The sequence below is a fragment of the Tachysurus fulvidraco genome, chromosome 1, assembly GCF_022655615.1.
Source record: "Tachysurus fulvidraco isolate hzauxx_2018 chromosome 1, HZAU_PFXX_2.0, whole genome shotgun sequence".
NCBI lineage: Eukaryota > Metazoa > Chordata > Actinopteri > Siluriformes > Bagridae > Tachysurus > Tachysurus fulvidraco.
The window spans coordinates 2,112,390-2,133,371 of record NC_062518.1 but is presented as its reverse complement, the minus strand read 5'-3'; the positions used below and the strand labels follow the sequence as shown (position 1 = coordinate 2,133,371).

Below are 20,982 nucleotides of genomic sequence, written 5' to 3'. Positions count from 1 at the left end.
GTGTGTGTCTTCACTGCTGTGTGTGTGCACTTTGGATGGGTCAAATGCAGAGAATAAATTCTGAGTATGGGTCATCATACTTAGCCGTATGTCACGTCACTTCACTTAAATAATGGCAGTTTTTTATTGATAACAGGTTGAGTTTATTGAATAGAAATACATCCATTTAAAGCTTAATTCATTTGCTGTAGTAACACAGATACTGTGGAAAAGCTACACATGAGCAGCTACACATGTTCACATTCTATAAATTCAAAGCAATTAATCTTTATAGCACTTTTAACAATAGACAAAGCAGCTTTACAGAAGTATAGAAACAGAATAAAAATTGAAAAGTTTAAAATTAAACTTTCTCCAAGTGGTTCTGTCCACACAGGTTGTCCATGCAGATCTATCAGGGATTACGGCAAGACTAGCTATGACAGCATGTAACATGGAGAGCCAGAAGGTGACACAGGCAAGAAAGAATGAGGGAGACGTTTGTTCTTGTTCTTGGCTGAAATGAGCAGAACCTGATGTGGCCTTCTGCTGATGTAGCCCATCTGTCTCAAGATACTTTTTTGCCCATTATGGTTGTAAAGACAGCCTTTAACAAACAAATAAATACCTCATCTCATTGTTTGAACAAATGTAAACACCAGATCCGGTGTAACCGGTGTATAACGTGATTATGTAGTGTGATGTTTGCCCACTTAGGCGTGTGCCGTAGAGCAGAATAAATCATGTGCAGGATTCATACTTATCCTGTTGGTCCAGAGGTTTTCTGATTTTGTGGTCTGGAAAGTTCAAGTTATTGCAGGATGTAACACTGATGTTAAACACTGATCTTAAACAATCACTATCTCTTTTTGTCTCCAGAATCACACGCTCTGGCGATCTACATTATGGCACTCGGGAACACTTTGGGTGCTCAAATCGGCTTCCTTGATCGGCTGGAAAAACGCCTTAAACTCCGTCAAGTGAATTCAAAGGAGGAGTGTGCAGTTATCATTGCTTTTACCTGTGTTGTGTCTCGGGCTGGAACGGACGTCAAAGCTGCTCTTGAAAACATTCCGAGTACAGACTGAAATCCAATCTTACTTTATTATTTTGCTAGTGATTTGTTTAAAAACAGAACACCAATATAGGCTACACACTACAGCACAGTGATGTGGGGTTTGGGATACAGCATCAACCAGACAAATTCTTTTGTTCTCTCTTTCCTCTAGCTGATAAGCCTGTTCTCCTCGTGGTGTTCCATCACACGTTTGATGACAGTTACATAGCCCCAGAAAGCAGGTGCATTGTGAAGAGGGAAGGTGTTGCAGCTGTGGACGTCCTCTTTCATGAAGATGTGGGACCACTTGGAGGCTTGGCCAATGACATGGCACTGAAATCGTCCACTGATTATCTGATCTCTCTGGGTGCTTCAGAGGTAGGTAAAAAAAAAGTGATTTCCAACATTATCTAGATCATTTATTCATCATGACACTCAGCACACGTTACACCAAACAGTTAACGGTTTTATAGCCATGCACTAATTCTGCTTCTTTTTCCTACAGCTCAACAGAAAATATCACAATTGGAAATATGTAGTCTTGATTGTAATTCTTCTAGTTCTTCTTTTTCTTGATGCAATCCTTGCTTGTGTTAAATATTACTGAATCCACATAAAATAACAAGAAATGTAATATCTTTCTTATAATCAAGGTCACATTACATTAAACCACAACAACAAAGTAAAAATACGAGTAAAAGCTGAAGATTTTTTTACCACAAACTTCCTGCTCCTTCAGTTCTCTCCAGCGCAGGAAAGCTGATCCTATATTAACACGTCCTACTTCTTGCCTTATCGTAAGCCTTTCTTCTCTTTCTTTCTTTGTTTTTATCCTCCATGTCAATGTTAAAACCGCTTTCTGCTAATGTCACACATGCGCACTGAACACTCTCTCCGATATTGACAAGACACGCTTCTTTCTTTTTTGTTTTGTTTTGTTTTTTCTTTATTTTTCGGCCCGACTCATTTCTCAAAAATCGGAGACCCCACCTTTAATTTCTAATTTCCTCATCATTCCTTATCATTCTGCGGATTTTGAGCTGAGGTTCAATTCCAAACTGGAAATAGACATAAAATTACAGTCATTTTTGCTTTTACTTCATTTGATCTGTTTGTATCTGTATATATAAATATTCATAATATTTAAATATTTTTTTTTCAATTATCGAAGCAACAATATATTTTTTCATTAATTATTCCATATTGTAATGTGATTTATAGATGTGGAAGTAAATAAATAATTCACTTTTGTCTGTACTACCTACTCATTTGTGTGTAATGAAATATGAGACTATGATGAACAGGAGTTTCATATTAGACCACAAAAATTTCCATTTTATTCACAGTCATTATGAGAAAAGTAAAATTCATTAGTATTCTTGTTTCCTTAATGCCTGACAGATATAAAATATTCACTCAGTTTGTCTGACAGCTTAAAAATGACACACCATTATAAAGATATTATTGCCAAAACAAAAGATAATTAAATTATTAAGAAAAAAATATTTGAGCATAAATCATGCTGTAAGTCTCAGTGAAAGATGTTTCAGCTACCATCTCAGACTGGTTTTATATGGTACAAAGCTTGAGCTAATGTTCAAACAAGTTAAACATGTTTATGTAGTGTGTGTGTGTGTGTGTGTTTGTGTGTAGTGTGTGTGTGTGTGTGTGTGTGTGTGTGTGTGTGTGTGTGTGTGTGTGTGCGTGTGTGTGTGTGCGTGTGTGTGTGTGTGTGTGTGTGTGTGTGTGTGTGTGAGTGTGTGCATTCCTATCTAAGGATCAAACATAGAAATAACACAAAATACAGTTGTGTTCATTTAAAGGGATTTTGCAGTGAATGACGTCATCTTTTGATTGAATAATCTGCATTAGTGTAATCTGGATTAATCTGATTAAACTAGTAAAATCTACATAATGTTTAAAAATATTTGTTTTACAGTTGTGAAATTATTAAATCTCTCGTTACATCAGTTGTTATTCACTTCCTTAATACTTTTCTAGAAGTTAGATCTTCAGATAATCTACTGTACTTCAGCTGTTGGAAGTACAAGGAGTTCACAAACTTCGCCACCGTCTGAGAAGCTGCTGCAAGTTTGTTAGCAAGTTTGTTATCCATCTCCCTTCAAAATGGCTCCAGGTTTGTCAATAGATTTATATTGAGGATAATAAACTACAGCTTGATTATAGACTCTGTTGTTTTTAGGTCGTGTTCTTAACGTCCATCCTGTTATATGAGTTAATGCTTCAGTCGCTATAGGAGTTACATGAAAGATATTTTCTTATCGTTATATAAAAGTGTCTTTAAGCGAAAATAGTAATTTTGGGGTGTGTTGTTATTAGAAATGTGAACTGGAAGAAAGAAAGAAAGAAAGCAAGAAAGAAAGAAAGAAAGAAAGAAAGAAAGACTGCCTGGTAATCTCTATTGCAAATCAGTTTGTATAATCAATCCTAAATATATTTGCAATAAAGTATATATTTGGCAATGAAATTCTATATATTTACTGTGTGATATTATCATTATATGTAGTAGAAGTAGTAGTAGCCTTTATTGTCACTGGTCACAAGTACCGTGAAATTAGCCATCAACCTGTCCAACATACAATACATACAATATGACAAGGGGGGAACAGGACAGGAAGACAGGGAATTTGAAAAGAAATACAACATAACATGAGGGAAGGGAGGAGAAGAAAAACAACCCCCAGACTATGTGTGTGTGTGTGTGTGTGTGTGTGTGTGTGTGTGTGTGTGTGTGTAAAAGTGTAGGTCTGGAGAGTCGTCGCTCCCAGAATCCAATCTTGGTGCCTCAGTCCGCAAGATTGTCATAGCGATACACAGCAAATTGCCATGGAGACAACCTTGATTAGGTCCTAGAGAGAGTCAACAATCAGCAGGTGTCTGTGGAAGTGGGGGAAGGAACGCAAGAGAGTCCCGCTGCAGTGCTCTGCCGGGGGAGTTGTTGTTCCAACAGCAGCCTTGGCCAAGGCCAGTGTTGGTTGAGGGGAGCCGAAAGCAGATAAGATTGGGATTGTTTGGTCTTGGGGCGAGTAGACGCATTCCAATTTACAGGACTACTCTCTTAGTCCATTCTGGTCTCCATTTTTCTTTCCAAAGCAGTGAGTTTCTCTCTGATGTCAACCAAAGCAGTATCCAAAGCAGTGAGCTTTACCGTGATGTTATCCATATTGCGGTTATTAGTCCCAGCCTCAGTGCTGACCGCTCTGCCCACTGCATCAATCATGACGGGCAGCCTTGGGAGATTTTGAAAAGCTGTTACTGTTTTCTGATTTCGTCGATAATCCAGGGCAATGCCTAATCCAATCAGCAGAACTCCTGTTATCATGGCCTGCTGCGAACGTTCTGGCAGGGCAGTCAGGTTCCCCCGAACCCAAGCTTCTCGTCGAGAAGATGGTGTCAATTGCGTTGAGAGACCAGTTTATCAAATACATGATATTTTAGTTTGGAGAGCAGTGAGGAGAGAGTCTCTCAAAGTATAAGACAGTAGACGAGACGAAAGAAGCAAAGCAGGAAAAGTAAGTGGAGGAGAGGAGAGGGAGAGAAAATGCGACCGCCTTCGTTGAGAGCCAAAGAGAGAGTATTACATATATTATGCTTTATTTTTTAGTATGTATTGAAATACATTTGAAATAAATAATTTCTCAGTGAAATATGGAAAGCTGAGGTTTTTAAGGGTTAAAACAATAAGGTGGTTGTAGTGTTAAGGGATTTTATGGGAGACATGATGTTACCCCCTTGTGGTTAGGCGGGGGGCATGGAAAAAGCTAACAGAATAATAAAGGCTATGCTTGGAGAACACACGCTGGACATACGTCTCTGTTTATTTGTCATTGGTTCTGTTAGAACCACTTAACTCTACAGTGGTGTCCTAAGTTCTTTTCATTAACAATAAAAAAAAAACAGGTTAAACATGTTCGTGTCCTTTACGGAGGTGTGTGTAAGGTGTGTATGCATTCTTCAACACATTTACATTTTACAGCATTTACAGCAACAACACAAAGGCAGGTATAATTAACATTAACTATACACTGTAAGTCTTAACTCAACTTAAAGAAAAGCTTTTATTTCAACTCAAAAGCAGTCAGGACAACAGATCGAATACGTGACCACGTATCAGTTCTGGTGAATAAGGAGCTATAAACTTTGTCATGTCTCACTCCACAGTGGTGTTAATATGAAGCTCATATGAAAGTAGACACTCAGGAATCTGTACTGTTTCATCATCATTTCTGTATTCTAGGGATGTACCGATCCATATGTTTTTTTTTATTACTATTAATTTGATTATTTAGCGCCGCCAGTCGAATCCATTCTGCTTGAGGAATGCGCTAATAAATTAAACTCCATTCCACGTTTTACCTACAGCATTGACCACACTCCTACTGCATTAATACTTTAAGGTTTCTTGTGTTTTCATTTTTCATCCAGTAAAGGGCATTTTTGTATTTTTTTGCCAGAAACAAATAAATCATAATAACTAATCGAGTTGTATACTGTACATTCTTTAGTTTTAAAGGTAGAAAAGAACACAGATATCGGATAGGTATCGGCCGATACTGGCAAACGCCAGAAGCTCGGCAGCTTCATCTTCAAGTCCTTAGTGGAGAGCCACACCCTATCCCCGGGGCGGTAACAAGGAGACTCTAGATGCCGAGCGTCAGCGTGCCGACGGGTGTTGCGGAGAGCCCGGCGCAGCCGGGTGTGTGCCAACTCCCAGACCCGGTGGCTCTCCCGGTATCAGGCATCCACCGATGGTACGTCGCTAGGCTCGTCCGATCATGGGAACAGGGGCGGCTGGAACCCCAGCATGCATTGGAAAGGGGTGAGGCCCGTGGAGTTCTGGCGGAGCGAGTTCTGGGCATATTCTGCCCAAGGCAAGAAACGAGCCCAATCCCCCTGATCCTGGCTGCAGTAAGTCCTTAAATATCGGTTCAGCTCCTGAATCTTACGTTCCGCCTGGCCGTTGGACCCTAGGAGCTGGAAGAAAGCCCGCCAAACCCGAGACGTGAAGTGGGGCCCACGGTCTGAAACTATTTCCTCCGGGAGACCAAAGTTCCTGAACACATGGTGGAACAGGGCCTCGGCAGTTTCGAGGGCTGTGGCCAGGCCCTTCAGAGGCACCAAGCGGCAGGCCTTGGAGAAACGGTCCACCGCTACCAAGATGTATGTGTTACCTCTTGACCGTGGCAGGTCGGTCACGAAGTCTATCCCTAGGTGTGATCAGGGGCACTGAGGTACGGGAAGTGGCACCAACTTGCCGACGGGCAGGTGGCATGGTACCTTTGCCATGGCGCAGGTGGCACACTCCTGGACGTAGCGGGTCACCTCCTCTGCCATCCTCGGCCACCAGTAACGTGCCTGAAGGAGCTGGACTGTCCTCCTCTCTCCCGGGTGGCCCGTGCCCGGTCCCTCGTGGACCGACTGGATTAACCCCCGATGGCAGGAGGTGGGGACAAAGACACGTCCCTCGGGGCATCCTCCGGGGGCGGGCCCCTGGATGTAGGCAGCCCGGATTTTGCTGTCCACGTCCCAGACAATAGGCCCCATGACGATCGAAGGAGGAAGGATGGGGTCTGGATCGCTGGGTTCCTCAGGCCTGAAGACCCGGGAGAGGGCGTCAGCCTTCCCGTTTAGTGCCCCCGCTCGGTAGGTGACGTGGAACTGGAACCGAGTGAAGAAAAGGGCCCAGTGAACCTGCCTGGGATTGAGTCTCCGGGCCTCCCGCAAGTACTGGAGATTCTTGTGGTCAGTGACCACGGTAAACTAGTGCTCCGCGCTTTCTAACCAGTGCCTCCACTCGTCCGGGGCAAGTTTTATTGCCAGTAACTCACAGTTTCCAATGTCGTCGTTCTGTTCTGCCGCCGAGAGCTTGTGTGAGAAGAAGGCGCATGGATGGAGCTGTGGTGGGGTGCCTGACCGCTGAGAGAGAGCGGCCCCCACCCCTGTCGAGGAGGCATCTACCTCAACCAAAAAAGGCTTCCGGGGGTCTGGATGACGTAACACGGGGGCGGAGCAGAAGCACTGGCGGAGCACCTTGAATGCCCCCTGGGCCTTCTTGGTCCACCTCAGGGTCCGTGCCTTACCCCTGAGGAGAGAAGTGAGTGGAGCGGTGATCTGGCTGTACCCCTGGAAGAACCGCCGATAAAAGTTGGCGAAGCCCAGGAAGCGTTGGAGCTCCTTAATCGTCTCTGGGACGGGCTAGTTCCTTACTGCTCTAACCTTTCTCTCGTCTATCTGTATTCCCCGTGCACTGATGACGTAGCCCAGAAACTGCACCTCCTCATGAGGTAGAGCTGTTGGGAACAAAGTGCCCCTAGGACCTCACATACGTGGGCATGGTGCTCCTCCAGGTTCTTGGAGTATATCAGGATGTCATCGATGTACACCATGATGAACCTTTGAAGGTAGGGTCAGGCTCCCCGTGACCGGAGAAGTTTGGATAAGCGGTAGAAAATGAATGAATGAATGAATGAATGAATGAATATGTAATGAGTCTGTCTGTGTTTTTGCCCTTTTTCTGTCTGCTGTCTTGCCCTGCTGTTAATTGTTTGCTCCGCCCACTCATTTGTCACCATGGACACTAATTGCTCTATCCTTTCCCCAGGTGTGTTGTCTTAGTCTTTGATTCACTTCCCTGGTGTTAGTCGTTGTTGGTATGATGTGTGTTTCTGTTCGATGTTCCCGTTGCCTGTTCGTTCTGTGTTCTGCCTTGTGTTGCCTGACTGCCTGTTTCTCTGTTTTGTGTGTTGGACGATTAAAACTCTAAAAATTGCATTTGGATCCCCACTCGCCTTTGGCCCGCCATGACAGAATATCTGTCTATCTATCTATCTATCTATCTATCTATCTATCTATCTATCTATCTATCTATCTATCTATCTATCTATCTATCTATCTATCTATACACAGCACAGAGCTGATTTTGCTACAGTGTATACTGTCTAAACAAATATCTTTTTTTTCATTTAATTAATTGATTATGCTGTATATACTGTATTGTACCTTAACATTTTTAATTGAAACATGTACTGTATAATTCTCTGTGCTTCTCTACTTTGTCAATTCAGTTTCAGTCGGAGAACCAGAAGAGCTCAAGGTCCACATCTTGGTCACTGGGAATGACATGAATTGCCACAAGGACATCTTGAAAAGTCTTGATATCAAAGACGAAGGGATCTCCATTGATCTGTGTGACGTCATCATCGCTTTCGTTCCAATTGTGTCTCGAGCCGGAACGGACATTCAAGCCGCTCTTCAGATGATACCAGGTAACTGTTCCAAGGAAAAACTGGTTCATCTTTTCATAACACAAGTTTAAATCTGATCAGTCAATCTTAAAATGAAATTTTACTGTAGTTGTTATATTTTCCATCCTAGAAACCCGTCCTGCTGTTCTCGTGGCGCTCCATCACACCTTTAATCCGGATCACATTGCTCCAGACAGCAGGCGCTATATTCACAGGAGCAATATATTCTCTGTGGACATGCTCTTCTATGAAAACAAGGGAATGCTGAACAGTTTCACGAACACAAAAGCACTGGAAGAAACAAGAAAGCATTTACAAAACTTCAAGGCGAATCGCAATAAGATCATCAATGGTACAAACTGTTGTATATAATTGAACTTTTTCAGGTTAAGATATATTCAGGTTGAACAATATATCACTGTCTTTATTCCAGTACTTACAGATAATAAATATATCCTTACAGAAACATCAGTAAAACAACTGTGCTAGAAAATTAATCAACACTGATCAGGTTCAAGCAGTGAACCTCAGTGTGGTTAAATTGAACAAAATGAAAACTAAAAGACTTTCAAATCAGATGAGCCACTGTTTTATTCACAATAGAAGATAGATAACATAACAAGTGTTTAAACTGAGAGATTTTACACTTTTATTCACTTAATCAGCTCAATTCTAATTTGATGCCTGCTACAGAAAACCTTTGGGACAGGGGCATGTTTACATGGTGTAGCAACCGCGTCAGGGGTGACGTACATTTAACTATAGAGTGTATTTCAGTGTTAATGGGATCCAGATAAAGATAATAAACCAAACTTAGCTTTAGATTGTACTTCTGTCTGATATCCTATTAGTTGTAATGTCTGTGAAGGTGATTATAGCAATTTAATGGGAATATTTCTGTGTTGCTAAAATTGTTAAGTTTAACATTTTTACACACACACACACACACACACACACACACACACACACACACACACACACACACACACACACACACACACACACACACACACACACACACACACCCACACGTCTGATTGACATTCTTATGCAGTTCTTTCTGCAATATTGAGAATAAATCGCATGATCAATCCCAGATTTTGTCATCCTTTGTCACACTTTCACACTTTCCTCATCACACAGACACTTAAACACACCAACGGAGTGTAGTGCTAGTTTATAGACATTATATAAAGGGCACACGCTTCACGTTAGGTTTTTAAAGCAAAAAATTAAATATATTTCTGATGTTGCAGCTTCAGTGAGTATGGAAGCTTAACACACACAGATCTGGTGTTCGGTGTAAACAGGAAGTAGCTGTACAAAGCAGGAAGAGCTTTTAAATCACTGAGATAGAGATGTTACAGAAACCAGCAGGTTTACTGTGCGTAATATTCATTCATTCATTCATTTCCTACCGCTTATCCGAACCACGTCGGGTCACGGGGAGCCTGTGCCTATCTCAGGCGTCATCGGGCATCGAAGCAGGATACACCCTGGATGGAGTGCCAACCCGTCACAGGGCACACACACAATCTCATTCACTCACACACTCACACACTACGAACAATTTACTGTGCATAATACTTAATTTTAAAAAATTAATCTATCTTTTAGTGACTTTTAACCATGGGGATAAAAACAGAGAACTTAGAGCACTGATGATTCTTTTTATTTAGCCAGAATAAAAAAACACATATAAACAGTGTACAGTCAATAAAAAAGAAATATGTTCATTTAAATCTAATGAAATGCAACAAACTGCAAAGGTTTTATGTATTACAACTAGTTTTGATTAACGATTTGTGATTCTTTTAGGAGAACGTAGACCAGGGGTGTCAAACTCTAATTATATTTGGCCCACGAGATCATATGAAATGTGCATTACAGCTGGCTAGCCGCATGCTCTGCTAATACTACAAATCCCAGAATGCCTTGCCACTGTATTGACGCGTAGTCACGAACAGCAAGCGCTGTCGCTACTCGATCTGTACCAGCAACACAATCGGTTCCGCGCATGTGCCGGGAATTAACGCTATCCTTACCGTTGTCATAGCACTTTCTTTGCATGTCTTATTATTTGCAACTCTTATTTGTCTGCCTTTCAACAATGAATAATATTGCTCGTTTAATGTCTGTTTTGTGTGCGTTTGCTTACTCTAACTTGTTTTTATGGTATTGTTGTCCTAAGCAATCACTAAAATAATATATAAAAATTTTAAGGTTAATATGTGACACAAAATTAAACTATAGTTTACATATCTTACACATCCCTCACTCACTCACTCACGGAAAATAATAAATAAATAAAATGTAATGTAAACACACACACACACACACACACACACACACACACACACACACACACACACACACACACACACACACACACACACACACACACACATCTGTATTTACCAAATTATGTGTAACATATGTAAACTATAGTTTAATTTTACTACATTTTCTCATACGTTTTATTTTGTGTCACATATTAACCTTAAAAATTGTATATATTATCTTAGTGATTGCTTAGGACAACAATACAAGTATAAAAACAAGTTAGAGTAAGCAAACTTGCACACAAAACAGACATTAAACGAGCAATACAAATAAAGTGCTATGACAACGGTAAGGATAGCGGTAATTTCCGAAACTGCAGTCGGCGATGACAGTGAAATTACGAAGTGACGTAATTTCGCACATGCACGGAACCGATCGTGTTGCTGTACGGATCGAGTAGCGATAAGCGCCCCTCATTCTCTGTTGACGGTCGTTAACAACCATGTTACAGTCACATTGGGCAAGTTAATTCCACCCTCCACAAAAATGGCCAAACGACAGATGGACAATAGGAGCTTTCAAGACAGGAGAGGAGCAGATTATCTGTTCACGAATATAAAGGACAGACCAGTTTGTCTTGTGTGCTAACGGAGCTAACGTGTCTGTAACGAAAGTATATAACATAAGAAGACACTATGAAACGAAACATTATGAGACGTATAAGGACCTGGACGTAAAGCAGAAGCTCCAGAAGGCAGAGGAGATGAAAAAAGTCTGGTTTCCCTTCAGACTATGTTCATGAAAGCAAAATCAAAAAGTGAAGCTGCTGTAAAGGCTGTAAAGCTTTATTGTGGCAGCAGAGACGGCAAAATCTGCCTGGCCCTTTAATGAGGGAGAGTTTGTCATAAAGTGTATGGTCAAAGTTTGTGACATGAACACCACTGATGTGTCTTTTATTTAAAATTTAATTTCTTATGTGCTTGTAATATCAAGCTCTGGTTGTTCCAAGTCCTGTGATTAAGCAAAACTAAAGTTTGTTTCCATATGAAAAAGGTTGAACATTACAGTACATATCAGATGCAGTTAATTTTTCAATAAATATTCAGTTTGGCCCGTGACTTTATCTGAGTTTTATATTTTGGCCCACTGTGAATTTGAGTTTGACTCCCCTGACATAGACTGTTCTGTTTGCATAGTTTAATCATAAACCAAAAGGAGCTTTACAGAGCTCTACAGAGGCTTTATACAGATCTGAAAGCGAAACTAACAAACGCAGTCACAACAAGGGAGAAGTATAAAGAAGTGTCAAGAAATTGTAAGAAATTTGAACTCTTCAGACTCGACTCCCTAAAAGATGTTTTAATTTTTGTGCGTCTGTTCCTTTGTTCCTTCTCTTGTTCCTTTGTAATTAATTAATGTCTCTTTTAACAGTTGTGGAGCAGAAGATTATTATTTTTTTACTACACCTGTTGTTGTCCATGTAGCATTTTCAGGATGTGTTTCTAACACACAGTGTCTACCATCTAAATGTGTTCAAGTTCTCCATTATTTCTTGTATTTTGTTTTATGTTGTTATGTGTTGTTATATTATGTTATATATATTATAATTTATGAATATTTTACACATTAAAGTGATACAGAATACAGAATACAGTACACAGGACTACATTTAGCTCATATATGTTATAGTGTGAGCAAAGCACAAACAATACAATAAATATACCCAGGACAATAAACACACAAAACAGTTCATGTCAACTACAAAACTTTATGGTCTATATAATAAATAATTTGTAATTACAGCTACAATAAAAGAGAAAATATTAATAAGTGTATCGTGTGTTCATGCTTACAAACTGAGAACTGCAATACCACAAAAGGCCAGCAGATGGAGACAGAATCACAGGACTGTCCATGATCTGTTCTTAACTTGACTAACATATTAGACATGTTTACTATAATATACAAAACGCATGTTTTTTTTTTTAAATTATGAATATATTTAACGTATTTATTTTTGGACAACGGGGCTAACTCACAATGTTATAATGTAAAGCGTATTTCCCCAAACAGAGACTGTTATTTTGGAGGCTTTATGGGCGTTAAGATGCTTTCAGTTTCATTTTGAGTGTTTAAGCTTCTATAATAATTGAACATTATTCCACTGCTGCTGCACTTCGACAGGCTGTGAAATTGTGTCACGTAAAGATTTAATGAAGTTCGATTGGGCTTTATTAGCTTTAGTACTTTTCCTGCTTGTTCTTGTGAGTACTTTTACTGTAATATGGTTTAAAATACCGACATGATGAATAAACTATGATACGCTGTAGAGACAGAGTTTGAAGAGACAGAGTTTCAGTAAAACCACCAATAGTTTACAGAAAGTAGCTGGTTTGTATTTCTGTAAATGAAACTGAATTATTTCTCAGAATTCCATGAGAATATTTAACCTTTTGGTTTATTATTATTTATTATCATTTAAACATGCATTAACTGATAGATGAAGATTATATTTATTATATCACATGCCAAGGACTTCAGGGTGAACTCACACTTTGTAATTTTTTTTTTTTTTTTTTTTTTTTTAGAAAATGCCTCTATGGTTAATAACTGCAGGTAAGTTTCTCTTGCAGAGCAAAGAACTGACATTATAACAGTGTGTGGTGTCTATATAAAAAACAATTAACCATTATTTTTACTTTTATTTTTCCAGTGCTGCTGATTTTGCTGCTGATTTTGCTGGTCATTTATTGGCAGCCGATTTTGCAGTATTTGTGCCAACTATATTCCACTATGGTAGATAATTATTATTGCATTCATTTCACATGAGACAAACATGTATTAACTGATAGATGAAGATTATGTTTGTTATATCACATGCCACAGCTTTACACACTATGTGAACTCACACTTTTTAAAATTCTATTTGTTTTAGAAACGCCCTACTACGTGGGTAAAAAATGCAGGTAAGTTTATTCTGTTACAAAACAGAGAGCTGATGTTACAAAGGTGTGTTGTGTTTATACAAAAAATCAAATATCTATCTATCTATCTATCTATCTATCTATCTATCTATCTATCTATCTATCTATCTATCTGTCTGTCTGTCTGTCTGTCTGTCTGTCTGTCTGTCTGTCTGTCTGTCTGTCTGTCTATCTATCTATCTATCTATCTATCTATCTATCTATCTATCTATCTATCTATCTATCTATCTATCTATCTATCTATCTATCTAGTTTATCAGCCTTTGCAGAATTGGTACCCATCACATTCCAGTGGGGTAAATACATGTTATTGAATTCTTTAGAAAAACTAAGAAAATCACTCAAAAGTTCTATTGATGAATTAAAAGTCAATTTTGTTTACATTCTATTTTGTGTATTAATCCATAAGTAGTATTGCTGATGTAAGGAATAAAACATTGTGTTATGCAGTTATGGGAAACAATCAGTGACAGGGTCACAGCCATCACCCTGAAGTTAATTACTTTCCAATAACAGCACATCCTAAAGTATTTAATTTTATTTCACAGTAATTTTTACAGCCAATTTTAATGTTCCATCCATTTACAACATATTTACATGTAATGTTAATGGACATTCATGAAAGAAGTTATTTCTTGTTATCACATGATAGAGCAGCTATAAACATCATTCCCTCACCAGCCAAGTGATTTTCTCTGTCTTGAAGTGAATTAGATAGAAAAGCAGCTTTTTATGTTACCAAGAAAAGTGTAAACTCCTCAGTTTTGAAGATGTCCAAAAACTTTCTCACAGCTTTCTCTCTGTTTGTTATGAAGCTCTGACACTGGAGACTCCTTCGATTCACAGAAAATCATCATTCTTTATATCAACAAGATTTTTAATCTAGTTATGTAGAGAATTCCCCACACAAATCCTTGTGACTGAACTGTTACTACAGAAAGATTAACATGTAAGAATGAGCGCGTTAATATAAACCTGTAATCAGTAGCATGTGTGAGAATTCAAAAATAACAAAGGTAAGATCCGTATGTAACTGAGAAACCATGTTCTGATGGTTTGGTGTACAGATGAGCTGGTGGGAATATTTCAGAAACTGAAAATTAATTGTTTTGATCTTCATCGTCTGATTTCCAGGGATGGACAGATTTACACGAGATAGGTAAGTTTCCTGTAGTCTTAAATTCAAGTATAAATCCCTTATTGATGATTATACTGTATATACTCTATCATATACCTTAAAATTTTAATTATAACATAACCTTCTACTTGTTGTCCCTTGTTGTCTACTTGTTCTAGTTTTACTTCTTGTCCCTTTACAACAGTATCTGCAAATTTTTTCCAATGCCATAGACATAGAACCATTTACTTGTACTTTTCAACAATGCCCACACATCTCTGCACTGCTATAGTCTTTAAATTTATTCACTGTACACATGTTTACATATTTATCTATATATTACATGCTATATATATTACATACTGTACATATGCTACATATTTATCTGCACTTGTCTATTTGCACAATTGCTGCTCTTTGCCCTTCTGGTAGATGCCAAACTGCATTCTGTTGCCATTTACCTGTACTATGCAATGACAGTAAAGTTCTATCTATCTATCTATCTATCTATCTATCTATCTATCTATCTATCTATCTATCTATCTATCTATCTATCTATCTATCTATCTATCTATCTATCTATCTATCTATCTATCATTTTTAATTGAAATATATATCATTCTCTGTGCTTCTTTACTTTGTCAATTCAGTTTCAGTCGGAGAGCCAGAAGAGCTCAAGTTCCATATCTTGGTCACTGGGAATGACTTGAATTGCCACAAGGACATTTTGAAAAGTCTCGGTATCATAGACGAAGGGATCTCCATGGAACAGTGTGACGTCATCATCGCTTTCGTTCCAATTCTGTCTCGAGCCGGAACGGACATTCAAGACGCTCTTCAGATGATACCAGGTAACTGTTCCAAGGAAAAACTGATTCATCTTTTCATAACACAAGCTTTAAATCTGATCAGTCATCTCTACTGAAAATCAAAAATTTACTGTAGTTGTTATATTTTCCATCCTAGAATCCCATCCTGCCGTTCTCGTGGGGCTCCATCACACCTTCGATCCGGATCACGTTGCTCCAGACAGCGGGCGCAATATTGACAGGAGCAATATATTCTCTGTGGACATGCTCTTCTATGAAAACATGGGAATGCTGAACAGTTACAAGAACACAAAAGCACTGGAAGGAACAACAAAGTATTTACAAAAATTCAAGGCGAATCGCAATAAGATCTTTAATGGTACAGACCGTTGTATATAATTGAACTTTTTCAGGTTAAGATATATTCAGGTTGAACAATATATCACTGTCTTTATTCCAGTACTTTCATTCATTGCGTCAGGGGTGACGTACATTTAACTATAGAGTGTATTTCAGTGTTAATGGGATCCAGATAAAGATAATAAACCAAACTTATCTTTAGATTGTACTTCTGTCTGATATCCTATTAGTTGTAATGTCTGTGAAGGTGATTATAGCAATTTAATGGGAATATTTCTGTGTTTAGAGACAAAATGTTAAAAAGAGTGACAATTTTACACACACACACACACACACACACACACACACACACACACACACACACACACACACACACACACACACACACACACACACACACACACACACGTCTGATTGACATTCTTCTGTAGTTCTTTCTGCAATATTGAGAATAAATCGCATGATCAATCCCAGATTTTGTCCTTTGTCACACTTTCACACTTTCCTCATCAGACAGACACTTAAACACACCAACAGAGTGTAATGCTAGTTTATAGACATTATATAAAGGCCACAAGCTTTACTTTAGGTTTTTAAAGCAATAAAATGAAATATATTTCTATATTGCAGCTTCAGTGGGTATAGAAGTTTAACACACACAGATCTGGTGTTCGGTGTAAACAGGAAGTAGCTGTACAAAGCAGGAAGAGCTTATCTTAGCGATTCACTAAGCTTAACCACTGAGATAGAGATGTTACTGAAACCAGCTATTTTAGTGTGTGTAATACTTAATTTAATACATTTAACCTTTTATCTTTTAGTGAATTTTAACCATGGGGATAAAAACAGAGAACTTAGAGCACTGCTTATTCTTTTTATTTGGGCAGAATAAAAAATAAATAAACACATATAAACAGTGTACAGGAAATAAAAATAAATACTTTAATTTAAATCTAATGAAATGTAACAAACTGTAAAGATTTTATGTGTTACAACAAGTTTTGATTACTGATTTGTTTTATTTGCATAGTTTAATCATAGATAAAAAGGAGCTACAAAGCAGGACTTTATACAGATCTGAAACGAAACTAACGAACGCAGTCACAACAAGGAAGAAGTATAAAGAAGTGTCAAGAACTTGTAAGAAATTTGAACTCGACTCCCTTAAAGATGTCTCCAGGTTTGTGCATCTGTTCATTTGTTCGTTCTTTTGTTCCTTTTTAAATTAATGGCTGTTTTAACAGTTGTGGAGCAGAAGATTATTATTTTTATTACTACACCTGTTGTTGGGCATGTAGCATTTTCAGGATGTGTTTCTAACACACAGTGTCTGCCATCTAACTGTTTATATCATTTTAATGAACTGTTACATATCAGACACTGCATATTAAAAATAAGTTTATAATAATTTCCAAACACGAGTTTGTATATTACTATAGTTAACAGCCTGCAGAAAGAAAAAACACTTCCTTAAGTTTCTCAAACGGAGAGAAGCTCTTTATAAAGCCTATATAGATGCTGAATAAAATAATTCATGAATTAAAGTATTTAAATCAAAGGAAGAATTTCTACTTACGTAAGTGCAACAAGTGAAAATCAACGAAATAAGTAAACAATGGCATATTGTGGAAAAGCTACACATGAGCAGCTGCTCACATGCTATTAATTCAAAGCAATTAATTTTTATAGCACTTTTAACAATAGAACAAGCAGCTTTACAGAAGTATAGAAACAGAATAAAAATTGTAAAGTTTAAAATTTAACTTTCTCCAAGTGGTTCTGTCCACACAGGTTGTCCATGCAGATCTATCAGGGATTAGGCAAGACTAGCTATGACAGCAAGTAACATGGAGAGCCAGAAGGTGACACAGGCAAGAAAGAATGAGGGAGACTTTGTTCTTGTTCTTGGCTGAAATGAGCAGAACTTGATGTGGCCTTCTGCTGATGTAGCCCATCTGTCTCAAGATACTTTTTTGCCCATTGTGGTTGTAAAGACAAATAAATACCTCATCTCATTGTTTGAACAAATGTAAACACCAGATCCGGTGTGTCCGGTGTATAACATGTGATTATAATATGTAGTGTGATGATTGCCCACTTAGGTGTGTGCTGTAGAGCAGAATAAATCATGTGCAGGATTCATACTTATCCTGTTGGTCCAGAGGTTTTCTGATTTTGTTGTCTGGAAAGTTCAAGTTATTGCAGGATGTAACACTGATGTTAAACACTGATCTTAAACAATCACTATCTCTTTTTGTCTCCAGAATCACATGCTCTGGCGATCTACATTATGGCACTCGGGAACACTTTGGGTGCTCAAATCCGCTTCCTTGATCGGTTGGAAAAACGCCTTAAACTCCGTCAAGTGAATTCAAAGGAGGAGTGTGCAGTTATCATTGCTTTTACCTGTGTTGTGTCTCAGGCTGAAACGGACGTCAAAGCTGCTCTTGAAAACATTCCGAGTACAGAGTGAAATCCAATCTTTCTTTATTATTAAGCTTGAGATTAGATTAAAAACAGAACACCACTATAGGCTACACACTACAGCACGGTGATGTGGGGTTTGGGATACAGCATCAACCAGACAAATTCTTTTGCTGTGAGACATCATGGCAATATATCCTGTTTTAGTAATGATCTTTAAAACACAATGTTCTCTCTTTCCTCTAGCTGATAAGCCTGTTCTCCTCGTGGTGTTCCATCACACGTTTGATGAAAGTTACATAGCTCCAGATAGCAGGTGGATTGTGAAGAGGGAAGGTGTTGCAGCTGTGGACGTCCTCTTTCATGAAGATAAGGGACCACTGAGATGCGAGGCCAATGACATGGCAATGAAATCGTCCACTGATTATCTGATCTCTCTGGGTGCTTCTGAGGTAGGTTTTGAACAGCTGTCAAAAAAAAAATGATTTCCAACATTATCTAGATTATTTATTCAGCATGACACTCAGCACACATGTTAGATCAAACAGTGAACAGTTTTATAGCCATGCACTAATTCTGCTTCTTTTTCCTACAGCTCGAGCCAATAAACACCGGCAGAAAATATCACAATTTTTGGATAATTGCAGTCTTACTTCTAGTTCTTCTTTTTCTTGTTTTATTAGTTCCAATAGTTATATTAATCCTTGAGTGTCTTAAGTTACTAAGTTACATTACATTAAACCACAACAACAACAACAAAATAAAAATACTAGTAAAAGCTAAAGATTTTTTTTTAGCACAAATGCATAAAATCTGCTAGCACCTGTTAGTTAATAACTTGCACCTATTAGTTAATAACTAACTACACTCACAAGCCCATCTATGATATCTTACATTGCACAGCATCAAATTCTCTCAGATTAAACAACAATAAAATGAGAAAATGTGACCAGTGCATTCAGAAGGTCTAATTATAATAACTACAATTGTATTAAATAAACAATCTGAGCCAGGCTTCCAGAGCTAGTTAGGCTAGTTAGTTGAATCAGATAACAAAATATATCATAAAAAAATACACGGGTGGGATTTTTGTACTCATGCTGTCTTATATCTAGCTAGATAAAGTTACCTGGTTAACAATCTTGTAATATTGTTATAAATTATAGGTGAGGGTCAATCAACTCTATAGCTCCCCTAGTGGTGAATCAGAATATCACAATTATACTGATGGCTTACTACTCTTTAGGATACCAATGACTTTAAGTTAGGGTCTCCGAATTTTGAAAGCCAATGTTGACATATAAAATCACCAAAACAAACACGCCCCTAACCCAAATGGGTCCCACCCCTGTATCGATAGCTCCGCCCATACATACGTAACCCAGGCGACTAACAGAAAGGAACATGTCTTTATCATAGCTGAAGGGAAGAACAATACGATTGTAGATAAACAAACAAGCAAAAATGACACACAAGCATAATCATGTAAAGGACAAAGGCATATATTAGTTCTGTGTAACAAAGCAAAACCAACGTTACTCACCTATCGAGAAGGAAAAAAGCGCCTCGGCGTCTTAAGTAAAGTCGGCCACATATTCACAGGTCGGAGTTTCCCGAGTCGATAACTCCTGAGCTAAACGAAAGAAAGAAAGAAACACTTTAAGAAAATATGTGACCACGTATCAGTTCTGGAGAATAAGGAGCTTTAAACTTTTTACCAAATGTCTTTGTCATGTCACTCCACAATGGTGTTAATATGAAGCTCAAATGAAAGTAGACACTCAGGAATCTGTACTGTATCTGTACTCATCATCATTTCTGTATTCATAGAAAAGTGTATACAAACGTTTGTATCTTCAGAGTAAATGTTGATATCAAACCCATTTCTGAGATGCTCCAAGTGTTTGTTCATTTAAAAAACAGCTCAGATTTATTTTCAAACACTAAAATTCAGTATAAGGGAAAAACACACCTATAAAACTGAAACACAACAGAGTCCTGAGTCAGTTTAGATCAGACTCACTTATTGCTGATTGAAAACATCCCATAAGTCTGTTTCCATTCCACCAGCAGACTGAAACACCAGTGTAGTGGAAAACCGATAAAAAAAACAAAAAACAAAAAAAAAACACAAAACAAAACAAAACAAAACAAAAAAAAACACAAAACAAAACAAGTTCTTAAAGAAAGTTCTTAAAGAAACACTTCCTGGTTAATCCCTGTTGCAAATCAGTTTGTATCATCTAAACGCAGTTTTCTGAAACATTTCTCAAAAATCGGAGACCTCACCTTTAATTTCTAATTTCCTCATCATTTCTTATCATGGCCTTGACTTGGGAGCTGATTGAGATGCAGCTGATGTAACCTGCAGGAAGTTGTTGATTAGTTCACAGAATTTTGAAGCAATTTGAATGTAATATCTCAAAAAATGAGAAGAAATGGAGCAGATTTTGAGCTGAGCTGGAATTCAAAACTGCAAATAGACTTAAAATTAAGTCATTTTTGCTTTTACTTCATTTGATCTGTCTGTATCTGTATATATAAATATTCATAATATTTAAATATTTTTTTTCAATTATCGAAGCAACGATATACTTTTTCATTAAATATTCCATATTGTACTGTGATTTATAGCTGTGGAAGTAAATAAATAATTCACTTTTGTCTGTACTACTGACTGATTTGTGTGTAATGAACTATGAGA

The 20,982-nt window shown here is 38.1% G+C and overlaps 1 protein-coding gene across 2 annotated transcripts; it reads left to right on the top strand.

Annotated features, from left to right (window-relative positions):
- Positions 1–12,694: 12,694 nt before the first annotated feature.
- On the top strand, positions 12,695–19,683 carry LOC113660629. Of its 2 annotated transcripts, XM_047800211.1 has the most exons (11): positions 12,695–12,848; positions 13,173–13,200; positions 13,298–13,380; positions 13,520–13,550; positions 13,821–13,864; positions 14,703–14,727; positions 15,336–15,536; positions 15,652–15,873; positions 18,119–18,316; positions 18,525–18,730; positions 18,874–19,683. In XM_047800211.1, exons 1-11 carry the CDS (start codon positions 12,798–12,800, stop codon positions 19,096–19,098), a joined length of 1,314 nt encoding a protein of 437 aa, XP_047656167.1. In that variant the 5' UTR covers positions 12,695–12,797; the 3' UTR covers positions 19,099–19,683. The 2 variants fall into 2 exon arrangements, with proteins under 2 accessions (XP_047656167.1, XP_047656175.1); XM_047800219.1 differs by lacking the exons at positions 12,695–12,848; positions 13,821–13,864.
- The last annotated feature ends 1,299 nt before the right edge of the window (positions 19,684–20,982 follow it).